The sequence below is a fragment of the Serinus canaria genome, chromosome 2 (genome assembly GCF_022539315.1).
Source record: "Serinus canaria isolate serCan28SL12 chromosome 2, serCan2020, whole genome shotgun sequence".
Taxonomy (NCBI): domain Eukaryota; kingdom Metazoa; phylum Chordata; class Aves; order Passeriformes; family Fringillidae; genus Serinus; species Serinus canaria.
Window position 1 is genome coordinate 21,243,750 of NC_066315.1, and position 15,772 is coordinate 21,259,521.

Sequence of the window (15,772 nt, forward strand, 5' to 3'; positions counted from 1 at the left end):
GGACATGATTTTGGAGCTTCACTGATTTCCTGCAGATGCTGACACTTCCTTCAGTCAAAAGCTGAGAATTGGAATAGAAAGACTTTAAATGAAATCAAGTGTGTTTTTCACCAGTTGTATTGTGGAAACACTTAGAAGGTCCAGACACCAGGTAAATGAGAAAATTACCACAGCTTCACTAGTTCCTGGAAAGCCATTGGCTTGCAGTAACTGTTCATGTGCAGTAGGTGTGAATTTACTGAAATCAGCTGCAATGAAGAAGGTATAACCACATATATTACCTCATATTTCCAGCAGCAGATCCAGAGACAATATATAATGCTGCATGGTACATTCTTACACTACAACAATCCCTAACATGACTGTGTTTGACCCCCCAGCCATTGCCTGAATGCTGTGCACTAGCCCTTTGCTTCATGGTAGAGCTGCTCATATTGAACAGCTCAATCCTGCCTTTGTAGCAAAGGGACCCAAAAGCTGGGACCCAAATTCTTATGGAATAATTAGTAAATCAGGCAAATAAAAAGCATTAACAGATGCTTGTTACATACCAAAAACATTATGTATTTTGGCAGAACTGCCTCTGCTCAGGCTGGAAACTGCAGAGTTGTGAAGATCACATCCAGCAGGTATTGCAGTGGATAAACTCTGAGCCATTTCCCCCATGCCCTTCTGAACTAAAGCATGACATTCTTAAAATGAGAAAAAGACCTGGAACATTCTTGTATTTTATGGAAATTTTAGACTAGATACATTGTGGCTGGCTAGATGAGACATGATTTGAGCTTGGTGAAGGCAAAGACTACTCATCATACATCAACTAGATACACAAATATACATCAACTAGAAGATCCCCTAATCAACTAATTAAATCAACTAATCCATCCCCTTTTCCTCAGAAAATAGAATGGGAAGGTGATGGTAAAGGAAAGAGGAAGTTTTTTAATTGCCATCTTGTTGTTTTTAACTGTTGTGGCATCAATTTGTAATTAATCACTACAACCACAAAAAAGTTTCAAGTCTGTAGGCTGCCTGGATTACTTAAAGCATCCAATCACTTTCTAGTTAAAATGCACCCTGGGAGCACATGTGATAATTGCTGGGGTTTTACTTCTGCTCAAGACTGCAAAAAAACCATGTGCTGCTACAGAAATGTGAATTGCTACCAGTGTCAGGTAGAAGGGCTTTGTGGCAAACCCTTCCATCTGGCTGAGTTACATGTCAGTGTAATGATACTGACAACAGTAGGTGTGCAAGTCTCAGCTCTTGCTAGCTTCTGCTTCCTGCCTGGTTTTAATTTTCTTGTTTTGTGCTCAACAACCTCAAAAAGATGATCAGTGCAAAAACAAAGACAGTAAATCTCATTATCGAAGGAATTCTACCACGGCTGACCCTTTGTCACATCTTGAGACAGCACAAATTAGCTTTTGTGATGCTGGTCAGATAAATTCTGCAGCATTAACCATTTTTAGTCTAGGAACATAACCTCCAGATTGCCAAAGAAGTCCTTGGAAAACTCCTCTATTTTCTCAGCCTTAGAGGGACAAAAATAAATATGTGGTAAGGGCTGATTGACTTTGTGTTGGTCTATAATAAAGCATCTTTAAAGAAACTGCCAAAAATCTAATACAAATGAATATTTATCTCTAAATTTTAGACTTAAATTTCAACCCCTCACCCCCAACAAAAGCAAAACTGTAAACCCACACACCAAGATCAAATGGACAATTTTCCAGACACGTTTGATTCTGACTGTGTTAACACCCTCTTTTCTCCCATGCCTTGCTTCCCACCTCTAATTAACCAGCTGGAAAGAGTGTAAAAATGCTTCTCTCCCAACCCTAGAGAGGTTTGGGAGGGCTATTAGTGCACTGGACATGCTGTGTAACAAACTTTTGTTTCCTCCTAGCAAACTGTAAAAATGTCAGCGTACAATGAGGTGTGTGCTGAGGGCATGCCTCACATGGGCTCTCTTTAGGACATGCCCTGTCTTTTCTTTTAATCTCAGGAAGTTACAAGGACAACATGTCCATGCTGGCTTTTACAGATAGGGCAAGTTGGTACAGAGATTTCCCAGGTCTTCTTATATAGAGGGCATGAACTCATTCACACTGCTTCATCTGTGAGAATCACAAATGAGCAGAAAGGTCATGCAGCTTGCTGCATCCTGATTTTTCAAATCTGGTTTCTGCACATACATGGAAATGCCTTCATTTATTGAAGATATCAGAGGAAAACAGAAAAAAAACCCCAACATATTTTATTGCAAACCCCCCATATTTTATTGCTTTGTTTTATTCTGTATCTCCTAGCTTGCACTCTTTTATAGCTGTACTTCCTTTTGTAGAGTTTGTTTTGTTTACAGATGATATTACTAGTGATAAAGATTGCTACAAACAACAAAAATCTTTATATCTGATAATGTGAAAGTCTCTCTCCTTTGTTGCTAATTTATAAAGACACATAACAGGTTATGTTTTTACAGAAGTATTTAACATTCTTAGTATTTTACCACAGATTGGAAGACAAAGATCTAGAATTGATCCATACTCAAGTTTTGCCAATGTCAGAAATTCATTATAGAGGTTTCTTGTGATGGATAACACTGTAATTACTGTGAGACCTATTCTTCTCACTTAGTTTTTCCTACTCTTTGTTTCTCTGTTGAGTCATTGTGGCTATAGGAATGATTCACAACAACAAAGCAGTATGGTAAAACTAGACATAGAGTGATCTCATCCTGGTTTTTAAGGTACTGGGAAACTATCCTGTTTGTTTTTCCCTGGCATCAGTTTTCCCCCGTTGTCTGACAATAACCAACTAAATGTTTTGATAGTGTTCTAAGCAGGTGTCTGAAATCAAAAGAAAGGTCACAGTCAAAGAGGCATCACTTTCCCAACTGGATACATTCCACTGTGATCTCTGACCCCTATATTGGTGTCCCTTTGTTGCAGGCCCTGCGTGTGTTGAGCTGTGATTACAAGATGGAAAATGAAACTAGAATGGTGGTTTGTGATCTTGGGAACCCCATGGTGGCTGGTGCAAACGTAAGGGAAAACCAGATGCATTTACTGATTTTTATCTAATTGAATTTTAAAGGGGAACAAATGGAAATTTATTCAATTACCAGAATGTGTCCCAATAAGCAGCACATAAACCAAATTATTTACCTGGACAAGAAATTGTTGGTGTCATAAGAGGCAGAACTGTGCTTTTGAAAAAGTAGCAATTTGCTTTTTCTAAAAGAATAATCATGCTAGAACTTGAGGTTTATGCCACTCAAAGAAAGTGAGAGACTCAATTTATCATTATTCTTTCATTAGAAGTTGCACTAGTATAATGAGAATTCCACTCTCTAATGTGATCATTATTTCTCCCTTTTACAATCTCTCTACTTAAAACATAAAGATATAGGTATAGTAAATGACAACTTCATCAGCCTGATTCTCATTGCATAAGGGTTGTATTACCAGTTTATATCCCAATTTATATCAAGGAAAGTGTGTTTGGAATAAACTTTTGCTTTAAAGTTATTATTTTAATTCTAAAGATTTCTCTAAGACAGGCTCTCATAAATCATACTGCACATTAGGTGAAATGATGGTAGCTTTGTTTTTGGACAAAAGCAGAACTGCATAATAAGTGATGATGAACACTAGAAAAGGATAAAAAATAGGTTTGGAGATAACAAATTCCACAATTGTCATTCTTTGTCCCTATGTCATGACAAAACAACCCAGGAAATGCCAGAAGTATTAAATCCAGGAATGTTCAGCTATGGATGCTCTTGCAGAGGAATTTAGTGTTTCTCATAAATTCTTAAGTTCTACAAATATTTAACTAAAAGAAAATAATCCAAGTATTGATACTTAGATAAAAAACTATCCTAGTAAAACCAAAGCAATTGACAGCATAAACATATATCAGGAATAAATAACAGATTTTAATTGAAAACTACTACTGTTGGAATTTCATATTGGACCTATGGCTTTGCAAAGAAACCAAAGCAAATTTCTTTAGTATTTTCAAAATACCTACTAAATTAATGTTTAGCCTATGGAAGATTTTCAATCTTCAGTCTCTGTGTAGAGGGGGGCTTTCCTGGCCTCTTTTAATCTTGAAGTAGTTCATGCCTGACCCTTGACAGAAGAACCAAATGGGTCATATCATTGGAGACTGGGATTAGAATAAGTTTCTTCAGATTTTTGGGATAGCCTGAGGTCAGCCATACAACTTTAGAAAGTGAGGAGGGCAGATGTCTCATAGAGTCACCTGCTTGCATGGCCACAGGCAATCCCAGAGATTCTTTGGGACTACAGGGAGGTGGAAACCATTGAAAATTAGGCTCCAGATGATGGACCTCCTGGGAAGAGGAATCTTCCTGGTGAGGATCCTTCTACATCAAACTACTTTGAACTAAAAGTCTGCAGAGATTACAATAAACATTTTCTGGGAAGGACATAGACAAGAAGGCCAAAACATTTTGTGGGTTTTGTTTTATTCTACTTAATGAAAATCCTAAAAAGTAAAAGTAATTGAAAACATTTCTGAGGAGTGGAATTTTCATAATGGGATGATGGGATGCAATGATGAGCCAAAGCATGAGACAATTTCCAGTTAAAGGCAAATAATTTCTTGTACTGAGAAGACAGCAATTTTGCTTATCTGCTTAGTAGTTTCCTAGTTAGTGTCAAGGCAGAAGCAAATTCTCAAGGTACAGACAGAAGTGGACAGGAATATTATGGAATGGGGCAGGAGAGCATAAAACCCTTTGGGCTGGAAGAGAAAAGGAAGACCAAACCTGAGAGACGCTAACTTGTATGCCAAGAAGCAAATCTTTGCAGTTTGCATATTGTCATAAGCATAAGCAATGGAAAGGTGAGTGTAGAGGTGTTAGACTACAGACCATAATACTCCTCCTTTTGAATCCAAAGCCTTGTTTCCACATCATCCTTCACCCAAAATGCCAGCACTAGCAGTGTGAACCCTTCAGGAATGCCATTTGGTGGCCACTAAAACATTACTACTCTTGCCTGTCTCTTCAGGAATTTTCACAGCATAACTAAACCTTCTTCTCTTCAGAATCAACTCTAGGACTGCTCTAAGTTCCATTACCAGATACTCCCAAGCAAACTACTTCATAAAGAGAGAATTAGCAGAATAAAACAGCAGGGTTCATTACATATACAAGGGTTTTCTAGTTTAGAACAAAATAATCCATACCTTTAAAACTGAGGCATACAAAGGTAGAGCATTACGTAGGCAGATGGCAACACTGTTTGATTAGAGTAAGTGAAATCTTAAATCCTAAATTTATCTTTGAAGCCAGCTCTCCTGGAAGTTCATAAAGGTGAAAGGACTTGTGTTTTTTCAGTCCAAACATATTTGTGATGGCAAATGTACTTCCAAAAGCAAAATACCAGCCCTTTGTACAAATTGCATAAATCTCCAAAGGTTGCTCTGATCCACTTCCAGTTTTGCAAAACAATTTTGCTCTGGCAGGAGATCAGTTATTCTCAAAACACTCAGTCAGAAAGGGACTCTTTGTGGAAGTTGTGAGTGGGAAGGAAGGGTTAGGTCAAAATTGAACATTCCTAAAACTCCTTAACTATTGAATCACCTTAACGGCTTGCCAGCACCCTGAAATCCTAGAATTCTTGAGCTCTTGAAGATCAACTTCTGAGTATGAGGGTTATATTGGGATTTTGTAACATAATCCATGGGATATTACTGCAGCAGACTACAGGGTTGTGTGATACCTCACATCTTCAAAATGCATTATGTCATCTGTGTCCTTAAAATGGTTTAGTGGCCACAAAAAATATTTTATCTTTTCTGTAATATATTTGAAGTTAAAAAAAAAAAAAAGATGAAAGAGTAAAAATTAGGATAAAAAAATTGATAAGGAAAACCTCAATGCCAAATGGTCCAGAATGCAAACTAAATGTCTGACATCTCACTGTCAAAGATTACTCAGTATACTTATTTATGACACTGAAATGGATCAGACTGACAAGCTTCCTAATGCCTGTTCAGTGGCATTACCAAGTGAGAAAATTCTAGTAGAAAAAAATCTGCAAGTTTATAGAAATTATTAGAAATTATAGAAATTAATAGAAATTAATAGAATTTATAGAAATTATAGAAATAAGGTTAGAAGACTGGAGGCTTGGAAGATCTTGCCTCTTTCTTGGTATGTACCAAATTGATTCTTCAAGAGCGCCAGGTTTTATCTTTCTTTAGCACTCTAAGACACTTCAAAAAAGGCTACACCTCTGTCTCCCAGCATACTCCTAAATCCTGTCAGACATAATAGGTTAAAACTTATTAGTAATAGCAGAAATATTATGTATTTCAAAGATACATGATGTTACAAACATGGAAATAATGCAATCCTAATTAAACTTACTTCACTTCAAAAAATTTTAAGTAAAAATAAACTACTATGATAAAATGTATGTGCTGCTAAAATAAGGATGTTGAATAATTGCTAAGTTAATAATTGCCAAGTTAAACTATTTGGCCTCAGTGGGTTTTCAGCAAGGGCATGTGAGCATCCTTGCCCCATTATTAGTAGCAATGTCAAGGGTTACATGACATTAACAAGGTCATATGCTTATACAAAGACAACATCTGCAACTTGTTAGAGTTGTACAGTAGGAGTGTGTTTCACTATTAAATAGGGGATTAAGCCTCAGGGGTGTAATAGATCATCAGAACTGCAGTTCATGGCTGCTCTGTCTGATGAAAATTTTATCTTTGGTTCATCAAATGTTTTTTCTGCTATAAGTGGAAACAAATTTATTTAGACTGCTTAGTAAAAACAGTAAGAGAAATGGTGAGTTTAATATCTGGAAATTTTTGTCTATATGACAAAAGTCATTATAGTTTTAAAGGGGAATGGAATATCAATAGAGTTGCTAATATCATCTCCAAAAAGTGAGCTTAAAATTAAAAAGAGGTTACATCTTTATTCCAAGTCAGCTATTCAACTTTTGAGCAATTTAATGAGTGCTGTCTTTTCATCTGAAAGATTTTGCTTCAAAAAGATCTACTATAACTATGAAATTAGGATAACCAGAATTCAAAGATTTGAACTCACCATTCAGTTTATGATGACAGTATTGGTTCAGTTTGAGTCAGCTGAAAGTAGTTGAAACATGTTAGGTGAGTTTTGTTCTGGTGATGGATTGTGTTCCACCACTGCAAATGAAGAAATAGGAGAATTGAATGAAAAAAAAATGGTGGGAAAAAGGAATTGCTTAAGCATATGAAATGGCATTCACAGAGGAAAATTCCTCCTCTTCCATGATGTTGAATTTAAGTCCCTATGTTGGTGCATCCTGTCCTGTTGTTAACAAGGTTTGCTGAAATATTCTGGGAAAATTATGCCAAGCAGAAAACCTGGTTTTCTTCCCCCCCCCCCCCAATCTGGTCAGACATTGGCAGAAATGAGGGAATGATGTCCTCATTTCCTGATGCTTTTTGATGAATTTCTCACAAAGATTGTTTGTCCACATGGAGAATGTATCTATGTGTTACCATCCTTTTTTAAAAAATGGAAGTACAATGTGCATGTTATCCTGCAGAAAATTCTGCCATTAGGCCAGATGGAACGTAGAGGAGGAGTAAGAAGTTGTAGGAATTGAAAAATTCCCATTTTGAAAATTACCAGATTTAAAACATGCAGTTGAAATAATTAAAATAATAATAATTCAATAATGTAAACATTGCAGTAGAATTTAATTAATTGAACATTGAGGACAGATGGCATCTTCTGCTACTCACCTGCCACTTACACACTGGGGCTGTAAATGTGTCCAATGAGAGGCTTACAGAGACCCCACTATGGGCTGTTGTATATTCCTTCTCTAGTTAGCCCTTCTCTCTTCTGAATAAACTTGGGCTGCTAATCCCTGCTCTTCTTGCAAAGCACATGGAAATTGTCAGAAGGAGGAAGCCAGGTCTGCTTCAACACAAAGCAGCACCACTTACCTCCTTCAGTTTTGGGACCTGTGTGTTTTACTCTCTCCTCTGGTCACTCCCTCCAAGTTGTGGCAAATTGAACTGCAAATATAACTTTGAAGCTGTATTCCTCTTAACAGAACTGCAATGGAAAAAAAATCAAACGGAAAGTAAATTAAAGTGCTGCTAATTTGGCCTCAGGTGCTCAGTCAGCCCCAGAGCACCTGAAGCAGACAGTGCAGAGCTGCCAGGTGCAGAGACAGCGCAGGGAGCAGGAAGCCCTGCAGACCTGGACAAGGGCGTGCATGGATGGAGGCAGGATGAGAGCTGCCAGACAACTGTTATTTGCTTTTGGCTTGGCTTGGCTTGGCAAAGCAAGGACTGTCTGGATGAAGAAGGGCCCACTGCTGTGTTCTTGGGAGTGTGCTTCTCTATTCCTCTGATCTTTCCACTCTCCAGCCAAGTTTTCCATCTGGTGACATACAGAGGCAGGAGGGTATTTTTCCCTGAGAACAACTAGATGATGTTATTTCATACTAATTTTGAAAAGCAACAGTATCCAGCATAAGTCTGTGAAATGCAATGTTGAACAGTACTTCTTTATTGATCTGGAGATCAGCTGTTTCTAGTAACCTGCTGTTTTGTTTCTTTCTCAGTTCTCCACAGGCATTCGGTTTTCTGTTCAGCATTTTGAAAATGCAGACTTCAGCATCAATTTTGAGCTACAAATAAAAAGGTTAGATATTTTATCAAGAGCGTGGTTATTTAAATTATTAATTCCTATTAAAATATTAAGTTTATTATATAACAGGGTCCCTTTTGAGTATCAGTAATTTCAGGGTCTTTCCAATGGTAGTTTATGTCAGGATGATTTTTGAGGTTGGAGCCTCATTAGCTGTTAGAAAATTCAGTCTTATTTCCTTAAAATTCAGGTTATTCAGGTATTTCTTTAAAATTAGGGTTAACTGATTTTTTAAGCATATTCTGCAGATTTGCCAAATTTGAACTTTATTTTATACTTCAGAATTAATAAATGGTAATCTCTTTGTAACAAAAGTGAATAGGTACAAACATATCGTGCTCTGAATTAAACTAGACATGCTTCTTTTTCACAAAAATTTAGAAAATAAAATGAAAGCAGTTAAAATCTGCTCAGCAGACTTACTGTCATGGAGAGAACTGTTTCAGTTTGATGCAGGTGAACCTTTGTAATTTTTCCATTTGATTCCTCCCCATATGTGGGCCTCACATATTAATACTGAAGAATCTTGTGTTTTATGCTGAGCAGTACTTCTTCCACAGAGACAAAAAAGCACAGAGTGGGCTGGGTTAGGATAACAGCAAAAACAAACCTGGGACTTTTTCAGTAGGTGGAAGGGCTTCTGCTCCATCTGTCCTCATCAATTACTCACTGGAGTTCTGTATGGGGCCCTCTCTGCCCCACACACAGAGACTTAATTGCTAATGTCTGGCCTTTAATGAGGGCCTTGATCATGGTCATTATGGTAAATAACTGAGACATTTGAAATGCTGAAGTCATGTCTCCATAATGTAACCCTTGAAAGGAAAGGACAAGGAGAAACTCAGGAAGGGCACAGCAATGGCACAGAAGCCCATTAGGCACCTGGTCAGGCATCAGCCCTCTCCCTGGAATCTGGCTGGGGACCATGCATGGACATGAGCTCCTCTGCAGAGAGACACAACATTTACCTTGTAGGCCCCCTGTCCATGCCACTATTCATTTCTAATGCAAGCAGGAGTTTCAAATGGCTCTCCAAGGCTCATGTCACCACCCTTTTCATGCTGTGAAACTGGGAAGGTCCAGAGCTTTTTGGGTAGTTAAATCTGTCTAGGTAATAAGAGTTGAATGTAGGTAACAGTTTTTTAAAAGCGACAAGAATTTCCTGAGGAATAAGTCTGAACTTCAGGAGACAACAACATCTCATGCTTCCTCCATGAGTGTGACTCACTAAAAATTAAAGGAAGGAAATGTGTTGGGCTACAAACTGGTATGAAAATGTTGAAGAGCACACAGTTATTTAAGAAACACAAAAGAGGAAGGAGTGAAGAGTAAAATTTCTTGCACAGGGAATGTACCTTACATTAAAACTTACTGCTTTGTACCTTCATTCACAAGCAGCAGGACAGTTTGTGTGTTTCTGTGTTCTTAGTGAACAGATAAAACAATCCTAAAATCAAAAGGGAGCAGAATTCTGTGAAGCAAACAGAGGAAATTGCCTAGATGGAGGCAAGAATACATCTGAATTTGAGTCCTACTTTAATTTATTCAAAGGAGAGGACTTCCATTTGCTTCGAAACATCAAGTGGAAAATAAGTATTTTGGTTTGCAAAACTGAAGTTGATTACTTCCAAGAAACAAGCAAGAGGCTGAGTAGTGTCTTGAAATCTGATTCCTTTTCTGATGTGGATGTTGCTATGCAATTATGTACCTCTTAGAGAGAGACATGTCTTGGCACTTCTATTTAAACTATTTTCTTCTTTAAAAAATGCCATAAAGCATGAACAAGACTTGAATACCAGATATGTATGATCAAAATCTGTATTTTAACTCTATGGAAAGTAGGACAAATAAGCAAATTGGAGAGCAGCTTATTCTAACAAAATAGTGGTATAATAATATTTATACTTTAAACAATTTTTGTACATTTATACTCAAAGCAATGGCTATAGAGGATTACCTAAAACCTCAAATAATGTTTGATGCGAATCTGCATTAGTTTACAAACAAATTAGAGCTGCTCCTAATTTCAGCAATCTGTAACCAAAAAGCCTGGATCAAAGCTCTTTATTCCTCAGGAGTCAGTCACTGGAAATGCTGACCTCCTCTGAATGTTTCCAATTGACTGATGCTACCCAGATGTGATACCAGCAAACTGGGACAGCAATAGAAACTTGGTGTTCATGGAGCAAGGAAGAACACATTTGACTGAAAAAAAAATACAAATTCAGTGTTGTTAATCTCATCATTAAATAAATTCTAAGTCTGTAATTACTTCACTAGCTTCATGAATTTAAACTTGCAAACCTTTCTTTATAGGAATGGGCTATAATCACAGGAGTAGCCTTTTGAAGTAAAGGAAACTACATTTATTACTAAGGATTTACAATCAGAAAAGACAAGATGAGTGAGAGCTCTGGATTTTAAACATGGAGATCTATTTTCACTACTAAGTTGTTTTAAAAATGTAAACACTCTGGATGGGGAGGGAAGAAAATAAGAAAATGAAAGAAACAGTTGCTCTTGTTCTTTTTCTCCAAAGACTCGGTCATGCAAAAGTCACAGGTTTGGAGAGCCATAAAAATAAATTTTATTCTAACAAAGCTTGTCTTGTTCATTGACACTGCCTTCCTCCAGGGTATGAAACAAAGTTCTATTAAGATACTTTTATCTATACAGATAGCCAAGTTATACAAGATATTCTGAGCCAAATAAATTTGTATCATTTTATTCATCATCACATTTTATTCATCATCACATCATCACAGGATTCTTTAAAAGAAGCTTGAGTAGAAGATATTATTAAATATGTGATGACCTCAAATAATATCCAACTCAAATACCAGTGTCCTACAAGACTGAAGAGTGCCAATAGGAATCCCATTTTGTAATATGCCCAGTGGGCCTTGTGTGTTGAGTGATAGGATGATCTAGAGCTCTGATATAAAACCTTTGCTAATACTGGTACATATTTTTTCCAGTTCTAACAAGATAAATCCCACCAGCAACTTAGTGAACCTCCATATCAACATCAGTGCTGTGGCTCAAGTACAGATCAGAGGGTAAGTAGGCAACTATTTCAACTCATTATGGTAACTAGTTTTTTCAGAAGCTTTCTGCATATGATAATCCCATGCAGTGAATCTTTTGGCATGTTATAAACCCAAATGCCTCATCCATCTAGGACACCTGGGTCTCACCCCTGCAAGCTTGCAGGATGGAGCTGCTACAAGCTTATTGACTGTCTGTGAAAAGACAGCAACCCAAAGAATCTCACATTGTAGTAACACCAGTCAGAGCCGACATTCTATTTGGGCATTCAAATTGTGCATGGATGCTACTAGTATAAAGTGCCTGCTCATATGTGTAGGTCTTCTTGTGCAACCACTTGGATCCTTAATGCTGAATACCAGGCAGAATCTACTGCTTTTATGGCTGGAAATGTGGAACACATCAACACAGCTGGTGAAGGGCTGGAGCAGCTGAGGGAGCTGGGGGTGTTCAGCCTGGAGAAAAGGAGGCTCAGGAAGACCTTACTGCTCTCTACAAATAACTGGAAGGAGGTGGTAGTGTGCTGGGAATCAGTCTCCTCTCCCAGATAAGTGACAGGACAAAAAGAAATGGCCTCTAGTGGCAGCAGGGGAGGGTCAGTTTAGATATTAGGGAAATCATCTTCTCAGAAAAAGTTGTCAAGGACTGGGAAGAGGCTCCTCAGAAATGCTACACTCACTATCCTGGGAGATACTGAAAAGACATGTAGATCTGGCACTGAGGGACATGATTTAATGGTGAACTTGACAGCACTAGCTTTATGGTTGGACTCCACAATCTTTAAGGGTTTTTCCAACCTGAATGATTCTAAGATTTTATAAGATTTTATATTAGAGTGCCCTGTAAAATCTTGGAGCTAGACTCCTATTCTGGCATCCTGGAGGAAGTCAGGAGGATATCTTTTTAAAGCAAATAATTGCCCCCAACGCTTTTTGTTGGGGATAATAGCTTTCCAACATCTCCTCTTATGAAAGTACAGCTCAAAAACACCTTAACCATTATCAGCTTTGCAAGAGTTGAACAGGAGCTACAAGGCCCAGATTCACTTCCACAGTCAGGCCATGAGGCTTGGCTGATGCAAGGGGGTAGAGGTCTCCTATGGGATGCACCACAAGGGGCTGCCTTAGATGGAAACAAATATAAATGTATTTATTTATGGATTTTTTAATTTATAAAAATGTATATATTGTAGTCACTTCCAAGACAATATGACTACATAGTGCTAACAATAAGTCAAGTAATTTTGCAGATCACAGAGAACATGTTTTCTGCTCTAATAATATTCAATCTATCTGCTCTAATCTGGTCTAATATTCAGTCTAAATCTGAAAGATATTTAAAGGATTTTTTCATCATATTTTGTAAGTGTATTCCAGGTTAAGAAGACCCTAAAACTAGTCAGGTGAAAAAAAAAAAAAAGCTGGCAGTCAAAGACTGTGTGGGAAATGTTAATTATTTTATTTCTGAAAAGAAGGATTTGAAATAGAACATGTTTAATAAGAACAGAAATGAGAATATTATTTCATTCTCTGTAGCTAGTGGTGATCTAAGGAAATGAGCTGGATGGGAAGAGAGGTGAAAAATACAAAAAGTGTAATACAGAAGGAGAGGCTGAGGAAAAAGGAATCAGAAGTGTTATTCAATGGGCTACAGATGTGTGTGAGAGTGTTGGGAGCCATCAGCTGCTAGGTGTTGCCATGGGTGAACACCCAGGGTGAGGACAGACTGGAGTTTCAGACTGGAACAGTTGTGCTTACATACACAGGACTTCACTATAAGGGTTGCTTCAGTGGTGTGGATTCTATTTTTCTTTCTTTTTGTTTTTTTTTTCTTTTTTTTTTTTTTTTTTGTTTTGTGAAGTCTCTCCTCACTTTAATAAAAAAGTCTTACAAGCTTTTTATTCTTTGCAGACTCTTTGCAAACTTTGCTTCCATCATGCTTTTTCTGTGCCATAGAGAGTTCCTTTTAATGAAACCTTCTGTAACACGAAAATAGATAGACCAGAAAATGACCACAAAATGCTCAGTTCTTACAAGCTTGGTGATAAGTGGAAAAAGTTGCTTGAATTGCTGCCTGCAGTTCTAGGAAACAGGTTATTAAATACAGAGGAATTGCTTAATTAAATGACTTCCAGTTTCTTTCCTCTTAAGTATTTTACTTTCCTTATTAGCTATAGCATTCCCAAATGCTTTGTTGACAGATTTTGCTAATTACTCAGAGATGCTAAAACATGCAGTTCCAAGGGAATTGCTCACTATTTCCTAGATGAAAGAGAGACTGTGTCCACATTTGGACTGGAAAATATCTTGCATTGGTTTCTTTGCTTCTCTTCCGAGAATTGCACAGAGTGGAACTGAAAACATCATACATTTCACTGAGGAAAAGTAAGTATTTATGAAGCTGTGCATATGCATACATGCAGATATACTTGCACAGTGGAACCATGCTAATACTTCTTCTGTGAGAAAGGAAGAAATCTTCTTCAATAGCCTGTTTAAAAGAAAATTAACACAACTCCTTAGTTCAATAAGCAATTGGTTTGATAGCTAAGATTTGATTATTCTGCTTAACTTTCTTTGCCTATAAAAGTGTAGGAGTTTAAGTGTTGGCATTGTTATGTCTCACTGCTGAAAAAGCACTAGAGGAATGAGGGATTCAAGAAGGAAGTAATTTGGATTAAGAGGATTTGTAGCTGGCAGAATTTTTATTGTATATCCCTATATAAGCCTTTTCTGTGAGCCAATACTTTGGTTATCATATTTTTCAGTACTTTTGTTTTATGATAATTGTCATCTAAATGTCTAGGGAAAATCCTTGTCTAATAAATCATTCAAATGTTAGAAATATTCTCAATTAAGTGAAAAATAAAATAGTAAAAAGAGTGAATTTGTTTTTCTTTGACACAATTTTGCTACTTTTGTGTCAATAGTGGACACAAAATAACTGTAAATTCTGTTAAAATAAGTGTTCTTATATACACTACAATAATTTTCATTTAATGTCTAAATTTATACTTTGCATTTTGTAATTCCATGGATAAGAATACTTCTCTGACAGTGCAATAGAAAACACTGATTTTTGAAATCTCATGTCTTCTTCTTTTTGTCTCTGTACAGCTTCTGATTTGTAGTTCTTTGTGGTAGAGTAAGGATCTATGTATGTGTCTTGGCTTTTGTAACAACACCCTGAAGTTTCTATTCTCCAACAGCATCAATAATTAAAATTCATATTGGAAACAAGACAATTTGTGAAACCTAGGCTAAGTACCTAATCAGAAATTACTGTTTAATTAATATGTTGAGTTTCTTTTATTATTAGGGTTGGCTTATGAATTTATCCTCTGGCATACTTGTTAGTACAAACTGCTGGCAATTTGAAGTCTGAGGAAGTATTAAGAGTTAGGATTCTCTGTAATACATCAAATTTCACCAAGAGTTGTACTTCAGCTAGATGGCATTAAGATGTTCTTCTCATCCAATCTTTTCTTCAAGGGGAAATCTGCAGCAGGGCCACTGCAAAGTTATTAACATCAGTGCCTAGAAGTCTATTATGGTATTCAGATTTTACACTCTAAAAAAATGAATGATTATTTTTTAACAATCTTCTGTTAGCAAAACTCCAGCTTTGGTAGAACCAACACTGAAATTTTATGGATTTTCTTTCAGCTAAAGACTCCATAAATCAGCAAAACTGAGTGAGAGTTGACTCTGGCAAAGAAAGGCTAATACCATTTCCTTGTAGCACCAAGAGCTACATGCAGTACTTCTAGGTGACAGATGTCTTTGCCAGAACTGACCTATCATGCTAAAAGAAATTCTTGGGATCTGATTTCCCAGCTTCTGTACACCTGAGTGAGGTTTAGTTGGCATCTGAATGGAGCTGGAATAATGAAATTCCAATTTTTATGAGAAAAAAAATGTTTGTGATTCAAATAAAAATGTTAACAGAAGGCTGCTTTCTTAAGGTCAGATAGAGAAGAAAAGGAAAAATAAAAAGCAGCTGGAAAGATGTCAAATA

General features: G+C 37.0%; 1 protein-coding gene across 1 annotated transcript in view; it reads left to right on the plus strand.

Moving 5' to 3' along the window:
- Positions 1-15,772, plus strand: part of ITGA8 (integrin subunit alpha 8) — a 110,353-nt gene that overhangs the window by 59,717 nt on the left and 34,864 nt on the right. The window contains exons 21-23 of the mRNA XM_018909752.3: positions 2,955-3,047; positions 8,622-8,701; positions 11,686-11,766. Of these exons, the coding sequence (XP_018765297.2) occupies positions 2,955-3,047; positions 8,622-8,701; positions 11,686-11,766 (254 nt within the window). The remainder of the gene's footprint in view (positions 1-2,954; positions 3,048-8,621; positions 8,702-11,685; positions 11,767-15,772) is intronic.